The sequence below is a fragment of the Temnothorax americanus genome, unplaced genomic scaffold (assembly GCF_048541705.1).
Source record: "Temnothorax americanus isolate GAGA-0224 unplaced genomic scaffold, ASM4854170v1 Scaffold2, whole genome shotgun sequence".
NCBI classification, from domain to species: Eukaryota; Metazoa; Arthropoda; class Insecta; order Hymenoptera; family Formicidae; genus Temnothorax; species Temnothorax americanus.
The window spans coordinates 4,951,966-4,971,668 of NW_027509338.1; the positions used below are offsets into that span (position 1 = coordinate 4,951,966).

A 19,703-nucleotide genomic window follows, 5' to 3' on the forward strand; every position below is an offset into this window, starting at 1 on the left:
TTTTTTGCGATCGAAAAATCGGTACGCCTTCAAAACAATTATAAAACAATTTGTAATATATGTACAAATCACATTAATAACATTAATACATAGATTATAAAATACCGCTAAATCATATTTTAATCATTATTTATAAAGAATATTATCTATAATAAACATTAAATGTACGGTAATTTATACAAAAAGTATTTAATCGAGGAAAAAGTTTAGTTCTTTCTTTTAATAAAAGTCAATAAAATATTAAATTAAAACACATCTCTATTTAAGAAATATATAATTTTCATTTTTAATATTACTTCTTTCTTTTTCGTATCGATTCGGCGAGAATGAAAAAATAAATTTGTCACAAAACATTCTTTATATCTCATTATAGCTTTAAAAGTTCGAGGAATTAAACATGAATTAACAGACAAAATATAAGGAATCGACGGAAAATCACAAGTTGTGAAAATAATAAGAACAATAGCGCAGTATGAAAATTTGTGTTTACTTTGGCGATTTGCATAAGTCATATTTATAGATCAATTCTAAATAAATCATCTGAAGTCACACATAATGTAGATTTAAACGTTGCCGAATTGTATATAGTAAGCAGATCAAAATGTTAGTTAAATCATATGAACAATATTTTTCTGAAGCCTCTTATCGACGAGAAAAAGATGAGAAAATCAATTTTGATCATAATTAATTTAAAAAATGAAGGATTCAAGTTTCTCAGAATAAAAGAAGATTATAGAAATGATTCCTATATTATCGACACATACGTTGATTGAGCTTCGCTCAAGAGCCCAAAAAAGTTCGTTATAGTGATGATCATTTATTACATCAGAGATCGTAATATGGAAGACTAGTTTATTAGAGTTCATATTCTAATAACGGTAACACGTTACGCGAGTCATCTATTAACACATGTTACAAGTTCACGCTGCTCACGATGCGTACGTGAATTGATGTAATCAATATGTAGCATGACAAAATTGTCACAAATGTTTAATATTATTGAAGATAATCATTAAAAAAAACAGAGTTTTTAGATCCTTCAACACAAGAAAACGTTTGAATTTTACTAAAATATAAAGATAAAACATTTTACATAATTATTTTTATAGTATATTTAGAAAAATAAATTAATAACTTTTATGTCGTAATAAATATAATAATTAGATTCTATTTTCGGCAACTATTGTGGATTGTCCTAAACTTTGATCATTTATTTATTTCCTCGCAATCTCAATTTAATATTAGAATTTTAAAATAATAGATAACTAAAATATGAAAATTATTAAAAACTTTAAAAAAATTTATAAAAAAAATTATTTAATAGACTTTCTAATAAATAACAGAACGCAATTATGTCTAGTGGGACGTATATGGCTGTTATTATATGATGCGAAAGTGAAGATATCTTCGGAGAAACATAGAGACAAGCTAATAAGTTCGTGTATAGTGCCACCTATCGACAATGGTTAACATTTAATGTCATGAGATGCAGCGTTGCTCGACAATGAGTTACCAGTATGGCGTTTGCACAGCTAAAGATATTAATAACATTTCATTCCTTTACCAAATTTCAATATTAAAACATTTGCTATTATCAATATTGCTTTCGCAATATTATTGTTATATTTTCCTATTTTAAAAATAATATACCATTCTTTAGAAATCTTCTTGCAAAATAAATAATATATGTTGACTTCATACAAATTATAATAAACAGAGGACAATTTATTTTTTCCTTTACATCGTATTTTGATATAGTTTGCCTGTGTGTGTATCTATGTGAATTTTGTGAAGAAAGATTGTAGAAAAACAGTTTTCACAATCTCATCCGTGCACGCAATTGGCCTGCTTTGTTATCAAAGTTTATTCGTGTGATACCACAAGATGACGCGCGCAAGGGTGGCGCCACACGACTGGCACGTGTCGCTACTTTTAAATAGCAGTACGCCGCGGCATTCGGGTCGACTTCGACCAAACTCCAGCTCCATTTAACTTAACCGGCGATGAATTCAATCAGCAGAATTTTGCTCAAAACGAAATTTCTAACTGTGTAAATCGTTGTTTTTAATCTAATTTTTGTCCATATGTTAAACAATAAAAAATTAATAACTTTATAATATTGACAAAATAGATATTATTGATAAGTAAATCGTCGATTAAATTAATCGGAAGTTGAATTCGTTTTTAGTCGAGCAGCTAATTGGTATGTAAAATTTGATTAATTTTATAGCTAAATCCCCTTTTTCTGAATACACTTTATAATTGTACTAATTGTAATATAAAATTAAAATCATCCGTCGTTCGCATATCATTAAGTGTGTTTAATTTAAATTTAAATAATTCAATAATTACTCATCGTTTATTAAATCCAAAATTAATGCGTGGCTGGAGCCCCTCCTTCTGCACCCTCCCTCACAAACTTTCAGCCTGACTTAAGCCAATTTTAGATTGGGTTCCAAAGGGCTTTGCCCTTTTCCCACCCACGTGTATTCACCTCTTATCTTTAATAGGTATTTAATAATACGTTGAAGTTCTTGTTTTGCACAGAAGGTATTCTTTAGTCATTTATAACTTCCGAATAAACAATGAACGGCTAAAACTTTGTAAAGGTTATTCGCATAATATATGTCATGTGAAAGTTTTTGGAAGAGATCCTCAAAGAGGAATATTTATCAAAAAATTTCAATCAATATACAATGGAGCATTTTTGCAATAACGTGATCAAATTTTAAAATGTATTGTAAAATTATCAATTTTTCATTTCTATCTTATGATTTTGTTACTATCTCTAATCGGTAAGCTGCCCGTTTATATGTTACATTGTCATTTAAAAATAATCCATTTTGTGCTATTTCGTGCTATATCCGTGCTTATGTTATTGTTTCAGTTCAAAGTTTGTATTTACTAAATACGAATGTAATACAAATAAATCGCGCAGTATCGAGCATTAACAATTTATCGCATCATTCTTTATAATTTATAATTCGATTTCCTTTCAACTTTAAACCGTACTATAGTATAAATTCGTTCTTTCAATGTAAATTGTATAAAATCTTGTTCACGTTATAGAGTTATATAGTTTTCTAGAAAACATAGTTTCGTCTGTCTAGGTCTAGACTAAGAGGATCCCCAATCTATGCTCCGTGGACTGAATTCGGCCTGCCAAGAAATTTCGATATTATAATATAAAAGAATTTTTAGATAAAAATATTTTACTTTTATATAATTTTTAAAAATAAAACTTATTCGACCCCCTGGTCATTACAAATATTTTAATATGGCCCTTTTGACACAAAAAGTTGGGGAAACTCGTAAGGTCCGTTCCGTTTCACGTATATGCGCGCATTTATCTATATAGCATACGTAACGTTTACTATAGACAATGCGCGCATCATGCGTGAAACGGAACGGACCCCTAGTTTAGACCTTAAAATGAACATTTAAAAATTAATAAGTATTAATGGAATCGTAAATTAATTAATTAATTTTTTGTAGATAAAAAGTATATTCCCGATTAAATAACATATGCATGAACAATATGTTATAGACAGCTTCTGATAAAAATATATATGGCTTTATTAAAACGACATCTTGTATTAAAAGTTTAATTTATTAAGAGCGGAATGTTAAATTCACACAAAGGTGGTTCGTTCAACTTTGTCTTCGGTTTACAGTCAAGACATCTGAGGTACTATTAGTTATCCGGAAGAAGTGGTTGCATACGCATAAGAGTGTCGATTGTATGTTGCGAACTCCAATACAACGATTGTTTTTTGGCTCGTACCAATATGATATCGCAAATCAACTTACTCGCTAAGAATATACTATAGCGATATACTAGTCAGCTAAGAATATACTGATGCAACTAATAGTGAAACGCGTATATATCTCTTTCGTGGAGGCGGGACTATCTTTAACTCGGGCATACTATGGGATCTTTTAGATTTCACATATTATAATATAATCATATTTTTATTTAAATAAAAATCAATTTTAAATTGGTCAAACAGACTAATCAAAACTACCGATAATATATTTTCAGACAATATCTTAAATAGAAATATAATAGTTTTGTATGAGTTCACAACAAGCTTATTTATCTAAACAATAATAAAATTGTACATGGTAAAATTTTCGTAGTTTTCATAATAATTAAAAAAATATCTTTTAATTTTTTAAATATATATTTTAAAATAAAGACTGAATTATATATATATATATATATATATATATATATTATTAAGACTAAATGTTGTATTCTTCTTTATATAATAAAATCCATTTATTGTTTATATGATCTTATTACTATTATTTTATTTAAAAATATTGCATGTAGATTGAAAACTTGAACATCCAGCAATACTTTTTGTCTAGTAACGATAAGAATTTCATTCATAGATTGTGATTATCGCGAACTGCAATTATCGCAACAATGTCGCGTTGAATAAAACTGCAGTGAAATAAACCTGATAAAATATATATATATAGTAATATATACATCTTCGAGATAAGATAAACAGAATAAAGATAAACACAGAATATATTGAAATAAACAAAGAATTCTTTGACGATTTCTGCAAAAAAAAAAGACGAACCAAGCAATAATAAAATATTTACGTGAAATGTGTAGCACAGGAAAGTGTTCGGTCGATGAAAATAACGCGACGGATCGTGCTTTCGTCGAAGGATGAACCGGTGGAGACAATAGCGGGCGTTCTCCGCGATCATCCGTGGAGAACAATAGTGTCCTGTGGACGCGAAACACAAACGCGTATACCGTGCAAACAACAGTGGATTTCTATTTGCGGCAAGAACATTCATTTATTGATTCGACAGCATATCGCGCGGTCTGCTACTTTTCTAATTGACAAAAAACCGATGTATACCGAAGTAATGCCGGCGATTTGAGCTAAGCTTAAGTTTTGGGACTTCGGATGCCAAACCATTTTTGGCATACCGACGCACAATTAATATTAACTGTTCTTTACTTTATAAAATGCATTTATTTTAAGTTTAATTCCGAAAAGATTTACTCAAGAAAAAAAATGTAATTTTTGCATAAATTAAATTACGTTCGATTATACATCGTATGGTTTCTTTCTTTCACTAATAAAATTATGAAAAAATAGTGTGTAGTTTCCATAAGTTTATGTTATTATTATAATATAAAGTGTTCCATAATTTTAATTTTGATGACAGATGCTCTGATGAGTCTTAATTTAACGTGACTTTACCTATAAAATGTTAGCTTAAATATAGCAAAAAGCTAATGTACTGATTTAAATATTTGCCTTGTGATTATTATAATTCCTTTTCTACCTGCAAATATAAATATGCTTGAGAGAGTATATATAAGATCTTTTCATCTAATTTTAGGCTAAATTTCCAACAATTAATTAAAACCCGAGTCTTTAAAGAATATCTTTTTTCTATAATAAAAGTATGAAAAATATTAGGCGTTTAGTTTTTTAAAAATAAATCAATACTTATTTAATTTATTCTTAAAAGAGACTTTATAAGACATTTATATACATAAGTCCATTTTAGATAATTTTTCTTTTTAAAATTTCAGTTAAAAACTCACTAACGCATGAGTCTTATTTATGGCGTAATATGGCAACGTTTTTGTTGGTCTAGTTATACTTGTAAATATCTCTAAAAAGATATACGCGTAAATAAAATATATGTTTACGCGAATCATAACATTTCTGTTGAATTACCTATACTGTGATAAACTGTGCCTTGTTTTTCTCTCGGCTCAAGGCCGATCACGATATTGCATTAAGGGAACCAACGCAATAAAAGACACATCTCTCGTTCTGACATACTTTATCAAAGGTGAATTCCATAAATTGTAAGCAATTGCAACTTTCGAGTGCATTGCTGATGTTCTTGTAACAAAAATCCGGATAATTGGTGGATCAGATGAGGAAGAAAATTGATCTCAATTATAATTGTATAAAAGAACCAAAAACTTCTTAATTTTTCATAACTTTAATTGTGGTTCATATTTTGAGTTGACATTGTAAGATTCGTCGCGCTATATATTTAACTAACTCTTTTATGCATTTGAAAAAGTTGTTTGTAACGTGCGAAAAATTAGAATACAATTAATTTCTTATTTAAATTACGTAGATTTAGCGAAAAAATTATATTCCATTAATTTAATTCTAGATTAATTTCTACATTTTTCTTCAGAAGATTAAAAAAAGAAGTATAGATATATTTCAATCTGGAAGGCATACGATGTCACGACAATTATATAGTAACTATAAATATAGAAATACATACAGAACTTTTGCTGTTTTATATCAATGCATTTCGGTACATCCTTGGCTTAATCTCTCTATATAGATTGTTCAAAAAAAGTATTTCAAAATACTCGAATTCCATTCTTCTCTTGTCTTGTTACTATTTATTTAGATTGCGTTCCAATATTAACTTTCAGTACTGAAAACCTATAGTATACGTGACGTAAACTATAGATTTTCAGTAGTGACAGTGAATATCGGAACGCAACCCAAGTAAATATAGGCCGTATAAAATGATAATTTTACGCAGCCGTAATAAAATGATAATTTAGACTTATCTTCAGACTGTGCAAAGCACATTTATCACCCAAGACTTTTTTCTAGTTCGCTTTTCATATCGTGAGCAATTTATTTAAACAAGTTATTTGACTGAGTCTAGCTAGATTATATAAATTTTATTCCGTTCAATTAATAAATTATCTTATCTTTAATAATAATCTCATTAACATTTAGAAAATTGTGACATATCTATGTAACATATTTTTACATAAAAATTTCTAAAAAAAATTAGATAATATATTAAATAAACTATATAAATTTTTAAAAATCTTAAATTAAATTGAAATATGTCAAAAGAGAGAGGAAAATCGATCTCCCCGAGAGGAACACAATTTTAGCCAAGAGTAAAATTGTATAGATGATATGTTAGAGTTGGCGCACCATCAGAAAACTGACCATAGTATCGTCAACGTCTTAGATGCGACTTCCTTCCAAAATAAACTAAAAAATTAACTATAATAATTAATTACTTCTACAAACTGTCTTAAAACAATATTAAAAAAATTAAAGTTGCAATTAAGATCAAGATGCAGTTAAATGTAAAAATAGTTCAAAATAAATGTATAAACTTATAGTTTAAATAATTAGATTAAAAAAAAAATAAACTTAAAATAATTTGAAAATAAAATATAAATAAAAAAAGTATAAAGGGAAGCATGAATTTTCTGGCAAAAAATTTGAATAATTTTGATAAATTATTTTTTAACAATTTATGGATAAAGAATGTATTTCAATGTAAGATAAATAAAAACAATTGTGAATCAATCTAAAATTATTTTTGTTAAAAATTGAAAAAATATACTAAAGTTTTATAGAGAGCATGTGTGAGTAAAAAGAAAGCTGATGTAGTTGAATGAGTGATTAATTCCACTAATTGGTTGGTCGTACACCTACAATGCATTTGCAATTTTTTTTCGAGACATACAGTGAAAGTTTAAAAATATAATGCGTCAGCAGACGCAACTTTATAGCGCGTTGTAATGAAGATATTTTTAAAGATGAGCGTGCAAAGCAAGGATATTTACAACCGCCGCGGTTAGAAAGGGTTGGTTCTTATAAAAAAAAAGTACATTGCCACGCGGGCACGTTTCATTGAGATAATAGTAGTATATTATTCCTTTAACCTCCATGTTTCCATACTTTCCTTAATTTAATTCTGTTCTTTACGTAACTATTTTATTGTAACTTATTACTGTTACTTTATTTTCATTTCTTATATAAAAATATTACATTATTATCGTGATTCAAATTGATGAAGATTTTAGAAACTGTACGAGTCAATTCTTTTTTATTTCTACATTTGCTACCTATAATGCATTGAATATAAAATAAAATTCTGAAAAAAATTTAAAATAATTTTTTATATCACCAAAATTCATCTATTTTCTTTGCTTTGACATTATAAGCAATGTTCTATTTTCCTAGTATTTTCAAATATCATCAGACTGAGAAAGTTTATTTAAATTTTTTTTACTGCACTTTAACCATATACTTTAATTATATAATGTAATATTCGCTTTTTTTTGTTTTATTACCATTAAATATTCTTCGTATATACATATCTTCAAACTGTTCTCTGAAACGATTCAAGATTCTGAGAAGTAATAAATGTAGCACTGACAAAATCATCGGGCCGTTACACCTTGAAGTTCGCTAACGAACGTCAAAAGCTCCTACTGTACTATATGTCGTACTCAAATTTAACATAGTGACCTTGAGTGATCGATATCGAGGGGGCCCCAGAGTATCTTTGAAAACGGCCGGCATTTTACTAACCTGGTGATTTTAGACAATATGTAATTAACCAAATTAACATTCGGAAAGTTGGATGCATAATTAAATAATTTGAATAACTTACATCTGTAAATTATTTAACAATGTAACACAATTTAACAGCAATAAGTTAACAATTGTAATAGTTCTTTTTGTAGTACATTCTTTATATCTTATCTTATGTTTTAGCTATGTTTTTCAGTTGAAACCAGAAGGTTTAAAGCAATACTGATTCTTTTCTTCGAAATAATACTTGGGGAGATACCGAAGTAGCACTATTTCAGGATTAAACGGTTTTAGTTTTAGCGTTGTCACCAAGCGTGCGGATCCCTGCGATCGAGCCATCCGAAGAAGAAACGATCAGAGCAATAAAGGTTAGGAGGAATCGAGATGCATATGAAATACGATCCTTTTTAGACCGCTACCCGCGGAATGAGTCTGATTCGGGTCAGAATATAGCACGCTGCCGCCGCCACGAGGATAATCGATCCTCCGCGCAATCGAAGAGGTCGTCTCCGCGCTCCGCCTGGCAACTGCGTCAATACGCAATTACTTGGTCGACCATCAGCCCCGATTATTTATACAACGGATCGGTCGGTACTGTTGTCCATCTGTTATCGAGATAAGTCACGAACAAAGAAGATGCAACAGACAAGGTTTGTTATCTTTAATCATTAAAACCAAGAAAACGAACTTGATTCTTAGTAGAGGCATTACGAAACCATTACGTAAAATGGATTAGCTCCCGAATACTAGAAAAAAATGAAAATTTTTTCATTTGCACACATGATTTAAATTTTTGTTTGCACACATCTAGTGAACTATTAAAAAAAAGGTTGTCTTTCAGATTTCGTAAATTTATTGAGATTCATAGATTTCGTGTCATAAAAACGTATGCGATACAAATTATAAAAATCAGTCGCAATTTACTGTTTGATACAATCTTAAATTTAAATACACAATTGATTTTTGTAAAACATTATTCATCATAATATAGTAAATGGGGAAAACTAGATGAGAAGATGTTGAAATTGTAATTATTTAGTCAAATTTAAAAATAAAATTAAAAAAAAAATATAATAACGGAAATATATAATTAAAGTAGAAAATATTTTTGGCAGATATAAAACTTTTTTTTGGAAAAACGTGAATATGTAAAAGTCAGATAAAATACGTGAATATAGGAAACGCCGGTGACGAACATTTTCGCACACAATGACAGAATAAAAAAATGCTAAGTTGGTGCTCAGTCAATCATTATATGTCTGGTTAGGTATTTTTATTTATAGCGTATGTAGTGTCATGCATATTTTAGCATGACATATAATTGAACAAATCGGAAGAAATGGAGTAGGTATATAGAGACGACATAGATTGAATGTCATGCATAAATAAATGCGATTTCAATAATTGTGTTAAACTATGATAATAATTCATACAATAATAACTCAACTATATAATATGTATTTGATATTTTTTCGGATATATATTTTACGAACAGGCTTTAACTGAAAATACCTAAATGGAGTGATAATAAGATATCAAGCAAAAATCAGATCGTTTAATGGACGGGAAGCCCATTGTTGAAACATGCGTATCGTCTTTTTTTCTCTTGCGAATAGTTTAATATCGTAGAAGCACATTGACCTAGATCTCGAGCACGTGAATCGGTAACGTGATCGACCCTCTTTACAACGCAAACAGTCTCGGGGGGATTCGCAGTTCTCCAAAGATGGATCAATCGGTTGTAATAAAAAATATATACATATATCTAGTGCAAGTATATTCCATTCCCGCGATGTTATTTTTTAACAGAGAGAGAGAGAGAAAGAAAGAAAGAGAGAGAGAGAGAGAGAGAGAGCAGAGAAAGAGAGAGAAGGTTCTCCAGCCATTAAATTGTCATTTAATACTATCGAGAAATCTATAGCCTTTGATAATAAATTAATAATAGAAAATAAATCGTTTCCAATAATGTGGTAATATCTCTGTTCATAACAGCACGTTAAAATCATTCATCTAAAAATAAACTACAAAATCTATGATTAAAAATAATAAAAAATAGCAGGTAGAAAACAATTGTTAAACCTGTCGTCATTGTGTTACTACAGGAATCGCGAATTAAATTCTGATTATTACTACTGATATTATTCTTGCATCATACAGGATATAATAGGTACCTTGTATCATACAGGAACACATATCGTGCAATCAAATTATATATTTAATTGCATCGGAAGGTTACGGACGTACGCAGGTCGCGTGCGCCAAAGATAGCGGTGCGATTGCGTTACTTGTGTCACTATTTTTGATAGGAGCACGCTCTCATAGCTGACAACACGGAAGCTTGAAGTTATCTTAATTTAACGTTATCGTATATAGAAACGACTTTGGCGATCTATATGATTTTCATCGTCGAAATAAAATATGTGCGATAATTTTCCTTTTATTTTTATTCACTATTCTCACGATATACACACTATCATAGAAGTCGATTATCAAAAAGAATGTTAAAATACATATTCCATTTAAAAATTAAGATTGTTTTCGAGAAATATTACTTTGTTCTATGAATTTACAAGATTAAAATAACAATTGCTAATACATGTACTATAGAGTATTTCTTATTTAATTCAGATAATGTCAATTCAATTTCTATAATTGTATATATGTATATAGATATATCCGAAATGGAGCTTTGGATCGATCAACACCTGAGAGAGTCGAGTTTATTTTCGTTAGATGCGACGTAATAAATTATAACTTGAGCATGAGACGCGTTTACGAAAGTCAAAGTAGAAGTCTGAATCATTACTGTCACCTACTTACCTACCATCACCTACTACCGCGGCCATTCAATGTCGAGCAGCAATATCTCACAGATAATCCATCGAAATGACAAATTACATTACGTCCTTGGAGAGACGTAGGTCATTCAGTAGCGTCTTAAATGTATAATGATATATTTCTTGCATGAGGTACATTAAAACGTACGAATAAAATAGTATTATACAAAAATCACCTATAATTATTAGATTAATACAAAATTATTTATTCTTTTCCTTCACAGTTCTTACACTAAAAAAACATAAAGATAGAACTTTGATCAACATAATGCTTTCTAATAAAACAAGACATTTAAAAATGTTTTTATAGAAAATTATTGTAAGAATAAGAAATGTCCTTTTATATTCTATATAATATATTTATGGAAAAATGAAAAAAATCAGAATTGTTATGATTTGTAAGCAAAACAAAATACAAAAACTATGTTAAAGGTTTAGTCTGTTAAACTCCATATATATAGTTCGGCATATCGATTAAAAATTATGCAAGCGTTATGCAAGTTCAAGGCGGTAACGGTTTATCTTGCACAGTCTGGCGCATGTGGATTGCATGGCGAGATACATGATTTATCCTGTGCCGTTACATAAATTGCCTTGCCAATGAAGAAGTATGCAACACGGAGAAATGTTTATTAAACGCAGGTGCAATTAGGCTTCCAGGTTATCTGCAGCAATTAAATCGGACTTGTTTTCGTATACATGGATTCATTAAACTTTCAATGCTATAATGAATAAACTTGATCATTTGTGATTTTGATTAAATATTATAAATATTACATCGGAATGGTTTCTTACTCAAATAGTGATTCATATTAACGTCCCTTATTGCACCTACTCCATTCGCCTCAGATTTATTTATTCATTCACCTAATAATTATATTTATTATATATTGTTCGAGGGGGAATTCACAGCCGGCATTGGTGTATAAAAATTCAGCAATGGACTAAAAAAAGTAAAAACAGTCGCCTATAATATATGACAGTATTGTCGTCAGTGGTTGGGCAGTGATAATAATGACTGGTGGCAGTGACAATGCAGGAGGCATAGCATCGCTAAGACAGTGTCCGAAATTTATTCGGCATTGGCTCGGCAGTATAGCAGTGGCGTACAAAATTTAGGGTTGTGAATTTTCCCTCAATATTGTTATCCATCAAAAAAAGTTGACGTTAATATCAATCAGTTTGTTTGAATAAACGTGTAATACTATTTTTGTTATTTTAATACTTTGTTAATCTCTTCTTCTTGGTCAATATTTTTTAAGTTTAAAATTGTTACCTTATTTGAGTATTTGGGATCAGTATCAGTAATAATATAAATAAATGTTACACATATATGATAGCTTTTTAAAAATCAAAAAGTTCTTTAAAAGAATTACCCAGATATCTTGTGATCGCATTACCACGCATTACAGCCTTTTATTCCATGTAATGGATCGCAGGGATCGCAGGCACATATTGCACGTATAATATAGTAGATCAATGTGCGTTAGTACATACGTAAATCAAACACTCGCCAAAAATGTAATGCATATATAATCAGATTTTCACGCGCGTATATAACGTTGTCATGGTCATTTGAATTGCGTCGACACGATTATGATCGCGAGCGATGAAAATAATCATCGCAAAAATAAGTGTACATATGATTTAATCAGAGAGAAAGAGAGGGAGAGATATAGAGAATTCTGAGATAATATTATTAAATAAAAATTTTCCCCGATATTTTTTAATTACACATTGTTCACTAGAATTTCTCGTAATAAAACTTTTCCTGCATGTTCCAAAACTTCCAAAATGCTTCAATGCTTTTATGCTTTGTCGCATTGCTCGGTGAATAATATTTTACATTATTTAATATTTTTGATATTAGTATAAATAGATTATTATTCCCTTAATTTTTTTTAGTTGATACAGAATGTTCGAACGTTGTAATATATTAGTGCATACAGTTTGCACAAATAATTATTAGAAAATTAATAACAAATTAAATTCTTTATAATTTAAAAAAAACTGTATCCAAATGCAATATTTATGAAATGGTTATAATCATAAAATGGATTTGATAGCCATCAAACCCAGATTAATCATTAACGTATGATAAATAGATTAACGGAGAAAATAAGAGAGAGAAAGAGAGAGATAAACTACTAAATAATTATCCTTCTAATATGCTGTTAATATATTTTTAAGCTGCATACTTTTTTGCAGTTTCGAGCATTTTATCACTCAATATAAAAAAAATCAAAGATGGTCGGTTTCAACACATCCTGTCTCGGGATTGATTTTAACATAAAGTTAATACAATATCCAAATGTAAAATTCATAAGGCAATGAGTCGTTAAATTCAAACAAATCAAAAGAATACATTGAACGGATTAATGAAGGACAAATTAACGTGATAATTAGCGGCAAGATATGCCAAATATACTACCTTGTATTTAATAATATACTGCTGCTCACTTAATGTGTTCTTGGAAATACAATGTACTTAAAAATTGCTAGATTGTTCTTGAAAAAAATATTTGGTAATATCTTTCTATATTTTCGCGTTTTTACACTGCGTCTCGCTAATTTTAAATTCAATTTTAATTCTTCCTTTTAAATTAACTTTTATTTTTAAATTAAATTAATTTTAAAAACTGCTCTTAAATGTTTAAATATAATAATCATAAAGTAGCTAGAGAAAAAGAGAGAAAAACCATCAAACATTAATAGTTAAATCTCTCTTGCCGTATTCATAGTCCTACCTTGAGGAATAAGAATTCCAAAGGACTATGAATACAATTAACCTCTCTAAGTTAATTAATATAACATGAATTATGTACAACGTGAGTTATATAGAGTCAATCTTGTGATTAATAACAAAATATACCGCTAGATATACAATTGTTTTAAGGCACCATTAATATTCTGCATTCTTTGAAGTACAATATAATGTTATAAAAAATGCAAATTATTTTAAGAAAAACATTCATAAAAAAAAGGATAACTACCTAAGTTCTTTGTAATTTTGCACGTTTACGTTGCATTTTGTCACTGAGCCTGCTTTGCCACAAATACGTAGAAACCAGGTGAATAACGTTACTACGGGGAAATGCGGAAAGATGCACGATCGACTCCACCCTTATCCTCATAGAATCTCACGACACTCCCATCGAGGTTGCCAGGAAAGCACACGACGCAAACCGCCAAGATCGAGACGATCGCGAGAGCGGAATCTTAAGGACAGCACAAAAAAGGCAATCGGTTCTATTTTTCCCTCCCACCTTCTGACACCCCCTCACTCCCTCGCTTTCGAGAGCATCCGGATGATGCACGCACGCATACGCGTAGCTTTGCATCCTACAGATGAACCGGTAAAAGAAAAAAGGGGAGAAGACGGAAGAACGGGAGGGAGAAAAAGAGAGAGAAAGAGAAAAAAGAAAAAAAAAAGAAGAAAAGAAGAAATAACGGGGAACAAATGAGCGCGCGAGAAAATGAAAGAGGGATAAAGATGAACGATAGATCTGCTCCTTCCAACCGCACTTTCTTACACTCTTTGTACGTTTTATTAAGGATGTATTACCTATACCTTCCCAGCCAAAAGTACAGTAATCTGAGAAATCCAATATATATCGGTTGTATGCATACTTTAACGGCTTACTACTATTTAATATCATAACAAGGACATTAATGTTACTGATTTGAGTGATTTTAACAAGTTTTTATGATTATTAACAGCGTATTTGTAAATATTCTTAATAGAGGCACAAAACTTTTGGCTGGGAATCTTCCCTGAATCTAACTGCTAGAAATAAAAATCATACATGTATAATATGGATAAAGACAGAAAGTAACGGTTAAATATGATCAAAAATATCACGCAATAGTATAAAATATTATTATAAAATAAAAATAATACGCTAAATACGAGAATAAAGAATATAAATATCGAGCAAATAACACAAAAAGACGTGGCAACACCGCTCGATTTTAACTGTTGGCTGCACTGAACGCCCGACTGCTATCACACGACTGTTATAGTATCTGTTGTATATTGACAGCCGATTATTAGAAAAGTGTAGTTAAATAAAAAATGTTGAAGTGAATAAAATCCCGCTTTTTTAATATATAAGAGCAAGTGAATTTCAGATCCTGTATATAAACATCGACTGAAAATGTCGGAAACCGGCAAAAAAAGGCGAAAAATATCCATATTAGTTACCGATGAAACAACGACGTTGCCACGTCTTTAGGCGTCTTCGGCGTCAAACGCCAAAATCTGCGAGAGTGCTGCAGTTTTGACTTTTTTTCTCAGAAACTAGTCAGTGAATCATCGTGAAATTTGTAGAGAACCTGTGCCATGTATCCTCTATACACCGTAATTTTTTCGAGATTTGTTTTCTATTTTTTCTTTACATTCTGAATGTATATGTTTGATAAACTGTCAATCTCCATAAGAACACATACAAAATTAAAAAATTAATATCTTTTAAACGAGTCAGACAATCAATCTAAAATTTAACACAGGTTTTTAAAACATATAAGTGCACAATCTCTGTAAATTTCAGCTTGATCCCTTTATTTTGACTGAACGGACATACATCCTTAAATTGACCGCACTGTTTCACACTCTGAACTTTCTTATCCTTTTCATATTTAAAACAAGATAAATATGGAATCGTCACAAGAGATAAAAGAAAAAGAAAAACAATATGTGTGCAAAATGCAAATTTAAAATGGACAATCTAGCAGTCAAAAAAGAGATTGTCAATAGGCTTGTTCGTTTTAGCTGAACTTCTTTGCACGGTTCATCTTTCCTCTTTTTCTTTTCACGTTAGAGAGAAAAAAAGAAAAGATGAATTGTGCAAAAAGTTCAGCTAAAACAAACAGGCCTTTATACTCCCTATCTCTATACGTTGCACTTTATTGTATTAAGAAGCACTCAATAAGCACGTGCATGTTTAGACTAATTATAAGATAAAAGTAATACAATTAAAAGATCAGATTTTTCATGTCAAAAATGTGCAATGTAGAGAGAGAGAAAGAGAGAGAAAAAGAGAAAATGGAAGAAAAGAAATAACAGGAGCTTTCCAGCAAGCGACACAGGTCGACACAAGCATCGTTTTATCTTTCTTTTTTGGTAATGAGCAACAAAGATAAAACGATACTTGTGTCGAGTTGTGTCGCTTGCTGGAAAGCTCCCTATATCGAAGAACGATCGAGGAAAGAGAGACAAAGATGGACGTTTGCACCTTTCACGTGCACCTTCCTACACTTCGCACACCTCGTCAAATTAACCGCACAACTCACTATTCACACTCTGTACTTTCTCACACCTTTTATAGTCAAATAAAAAGACAGGTACGCACGCAATTGTCACAAAGGAGAAAAAGAAGAAGGAAATAACATACGCGGAAAAAAAAAAGAATTTAAATGGACAAATCCAGCGGTCAAAGAAGCGGACCGTCTGTTCCTTTCAGCAATTTATTGCACTCGAGGAGCACTCGATAGGTGCAGAGATTAAAATTGGACGAGAGTAAAGGCGAGACGGCTGAAAGAGCAGATTCGATCGAAGATCGTGCGATTGGAAAGAGAAGGAGGGGGGAAAACTGTAAGGAGACGTGAGGTTATGGTACTTACTGCTGATCTTCATGCCGCCGAGGGGCGGGTTCGCGGGCGGCTTGTTACCCTCGGCGAAGGAGGTGGTTCTCGGTCGTCCGCTCATCCTGAAGCTCTCTCGACCGCCTCCGCCTCCACCTCCACCTCCACCTCCACCACACCTACACCGCGACTCGCAGGGGGTTGCGTCTCCGGCTCCACTCGCTCACTCTATCTCTCTCGCCCGCTGCTCCGGCCGCGTCTACTAGGTTAGGTTGGCCGGTGCTCCTCCGGCAACTCTCCTCCTCCTCCTCCGCCACCGCTTGAAGTTAGCCCCGGTAGTCGCCGTCGACGTCGTTTTCCTTGTTTTCAACACCACCTCGCACATCAATGACAGTCGCACACGCGATTATCACATCGCACGAGAGCGCGCGCGAGCGCGCGCACTTTCTTTATCTCTTTCTCTCTTCTCTGTCACTTTCTTCGCACCGTTTTCGTCACGACGCAGCTTGGCGGACGGACGGAGGTGGAAAAGGGGGAGAAGGAGGGGAGGGAACGTAGGAACGGGAAGATGAGCGCGGAGAGCAAGGGCGAAGGGAGATGGCGACTGGCCGAGAAGCAGCGCGAAACCGCGGACGACACTAATTTCACACGGATGACTTTTTTATCTTCCTATAATTCTCGCGAAACGCGCGCAGCGACACCACCGACGCGACGAGTGTCCCCCCCCTCCCTCGGGTCGATCCGCACCGTGTTCGTCGCGGGAGAGCAACACCTTCTCCACGGAGGAGGAAGAGGAGGCCACTTTCACGCGCTCGGCTAACTCCTCCTCGTCGTCGTCGTACGCGACACCACCCTCTTTTCCGACACACTGACGCGCACTCTCTCGGCGACGACGGCCTAGCTTCCTCCTCGCGCTGCTGTCACGGCGATGCGGCAGCGGCGGCCGCGAGCGGTTTCCAAAGCGCGGTACCGTCAGCCAATGAACGGCAGCGGGGGAAGGGCGACGCTGCGGAGCGCTGCTGGCGAGCGACGAGGGGTGCGTGCCAACGTCGTGGCGGCGGCGGTGGCGGTGGCGGTGGCGGTGGCGGTGAACCGACGTTTTCGGGACGGCTTGTACGGTCTGCGGTTCCTATATAACGCGGCCGCTACCTCGCGATCCCGCGCCACGGCTCTCTCCGTCGTCGTCGGTCGCCGACGTATTACGTAGCGCCGCGCCACCGCGCGGTCCTCCGCGCTAGGACGACGACGCGCGGCGCGAATCCTTACTTCCACGGCCAACGTCGCGTCGATCTCCCGCCGTGTCTATCTCTCGCGGCTATCTTCGCTCCTCTCTCGCTGCTCCGTCGTTCTCCGTCTCTCTTTCTTCCTCTCTCTCTCTCACGCGCCGTCGCGCCTCGTTCCGTCTCTCTCTCTCTCTCTCTCTGTCTCGCGCACTGTCTTTCTTTCTTATATCTGCCTCTCTCGTTATGGAGCCTCGTCACTCGCTGGTTACTCCGATTCTCGGCGTTAACTCTACTACTCCTCGCCTGCACCGACGTCTGACAGAAGCCCGTACCGCTGCATTTCGCCGCGATGCGAGTCGGGTAGCGCGGAAATTACGGAGCGAGAAGAACGATCGCGGTGTTAATGCGCTCGTTCCTCGACAGGAGGTCGGTCGTCGGTCGTCGCCGCCGTCGTCGCGTTCAACGCCCGTGGTCAATCGGCGCACTGTCTCCCCTTCTTTCCTTCCCTATCGCTTTCTCCGTTTTCACACTACCGCTGGTCTGCGGGCACCGGACAGGACAGGCCGACGCAGGGCAGTTTCTCGCAGCAGCTTTCCTCGGTCCCTCTCGGTGTGTCGCGACGACGCGATGGACGCGGGTCCGCGGGTGGGTAAATGTCGTACGCGGAAGAAAAAAAAATGCGAGAGGCGCGCGCGCGCGCGCGCTCGTGGGTCGCGACGGCGGTGGTGAATGTCGAACGATACACGGCGATCAGCGACGACCTCTCTGCCTCGTCGTCGTCGTCGAGCAGCAGCAGCACGGCAACACCACACCGACCATTGGATTTTTCGATGCCTCCTCCTCAGACATTGACCCGTTCGGGCGAGATCGGGCCAGTCGAGCGCCGCCGGACGTTGCCGAGCGTGACGTCAGCGACACCCCGCCCTGCCCCTTGACGGAGCCGGAGAGCCGAGAGAGAGAGAGAGAGCCAGCAGAGTGGCGCGAGCGGTGTGTGTGTGGAGAGTGGAGAGCGGTGTTCTATCGGGTGCGCGGTGGCGCCATGCTCGGCGCGGTTTTCAACGCTGTTGGCTGCAATGTTCTCCTCTCTCCTCTCGTTCTTCTCGCGTCTCGCCGTCATTTGCACCGGGCACTGGGCCGCCATTACGGCGCACGATTCGAATTTCAAGAAAGAAGGCGCGTAAATCCCACGAAAGAGCTAAAGGAGAATGGTGCAGTTGCGAAATCGTAGAATAAAATTATCTATGTCCGTTTTTCTTGTTTTTATTACTGGACTTATATATTTATTTGAATCATCTTTTATTTTCTTATTTTTTTTCGTATGATCCGCTAAATTTCGATCGACACTTGTTTCTGAATAATTTCCCGAATTTTGATATTTCTGATTATAACTTTTTTATAAAATTAATTATAAATTGGTAAAATATTTATAAATTATTAAAACCAGACGATCTCAAATTACAGTCCACTTATTTCTAAAAAGTTAACTTAGAAAAGCTAATAAAAAATAAAAAATTGAAACATTTTGGTAATTCTTAGATGCATTCATCCTCTTAAATATTGAAGATTATTTTTAGAATATATCATAATTCTCTTTTGACACCATCATAACTGGTCTCCTTCAAAAGGAGATTTTATATAACGTTCGTTTTATTAATCGTTCAACAAAGAGTAAACTAGTTGCCACTATTATT

General features: G+C 34.2%; 1 protein-coding gene and 1 long non-coding RNA gene across 3 annotated transcripts in view; one reads left to right on the top strand and one right to left on the bottom strand.

The window, feature by feature from the left end:
• LOC143897187 (glycogen synthase kinase-3 beta) overlaps window positions 1-18,842 on the bottom strand; it is a 51,204-nt gene extending 32,362 nt beyond the window's left edge. Inside the window, exon 1 of one of the 2 annotated variants that reach the window (XM_077405607.1) lies at window positions 16,825-18,842. In XM_077405607.1, coding sequence (XP_077261733.1) covers window positions 16,825-16,913 — 89 coding nt within the window. In that variant the 5' untranslated portion in view covers window positions 16,914-18,842. The remainder of the gene's footprint in view (window positions 1-16,824) is intronic. The other variant, XM_077405608.1, reaches the window with a different exon arrangement.
• LOC143897198 (uncharacterized) lies at window positions 1,945-11,434 on the top strand. Its single transcript, XR_013256873.1, has 3 exons — window positions 1,945-2,203; window positions 8,664-9,019; window positions 11,040-11,434. It is a non-coding gene; the product is annotated as an uncharacterized LOC143897198 (long non-coding RNA).
• Window positions 18,843-19,703: the final 861 nt, after the last annotated feature.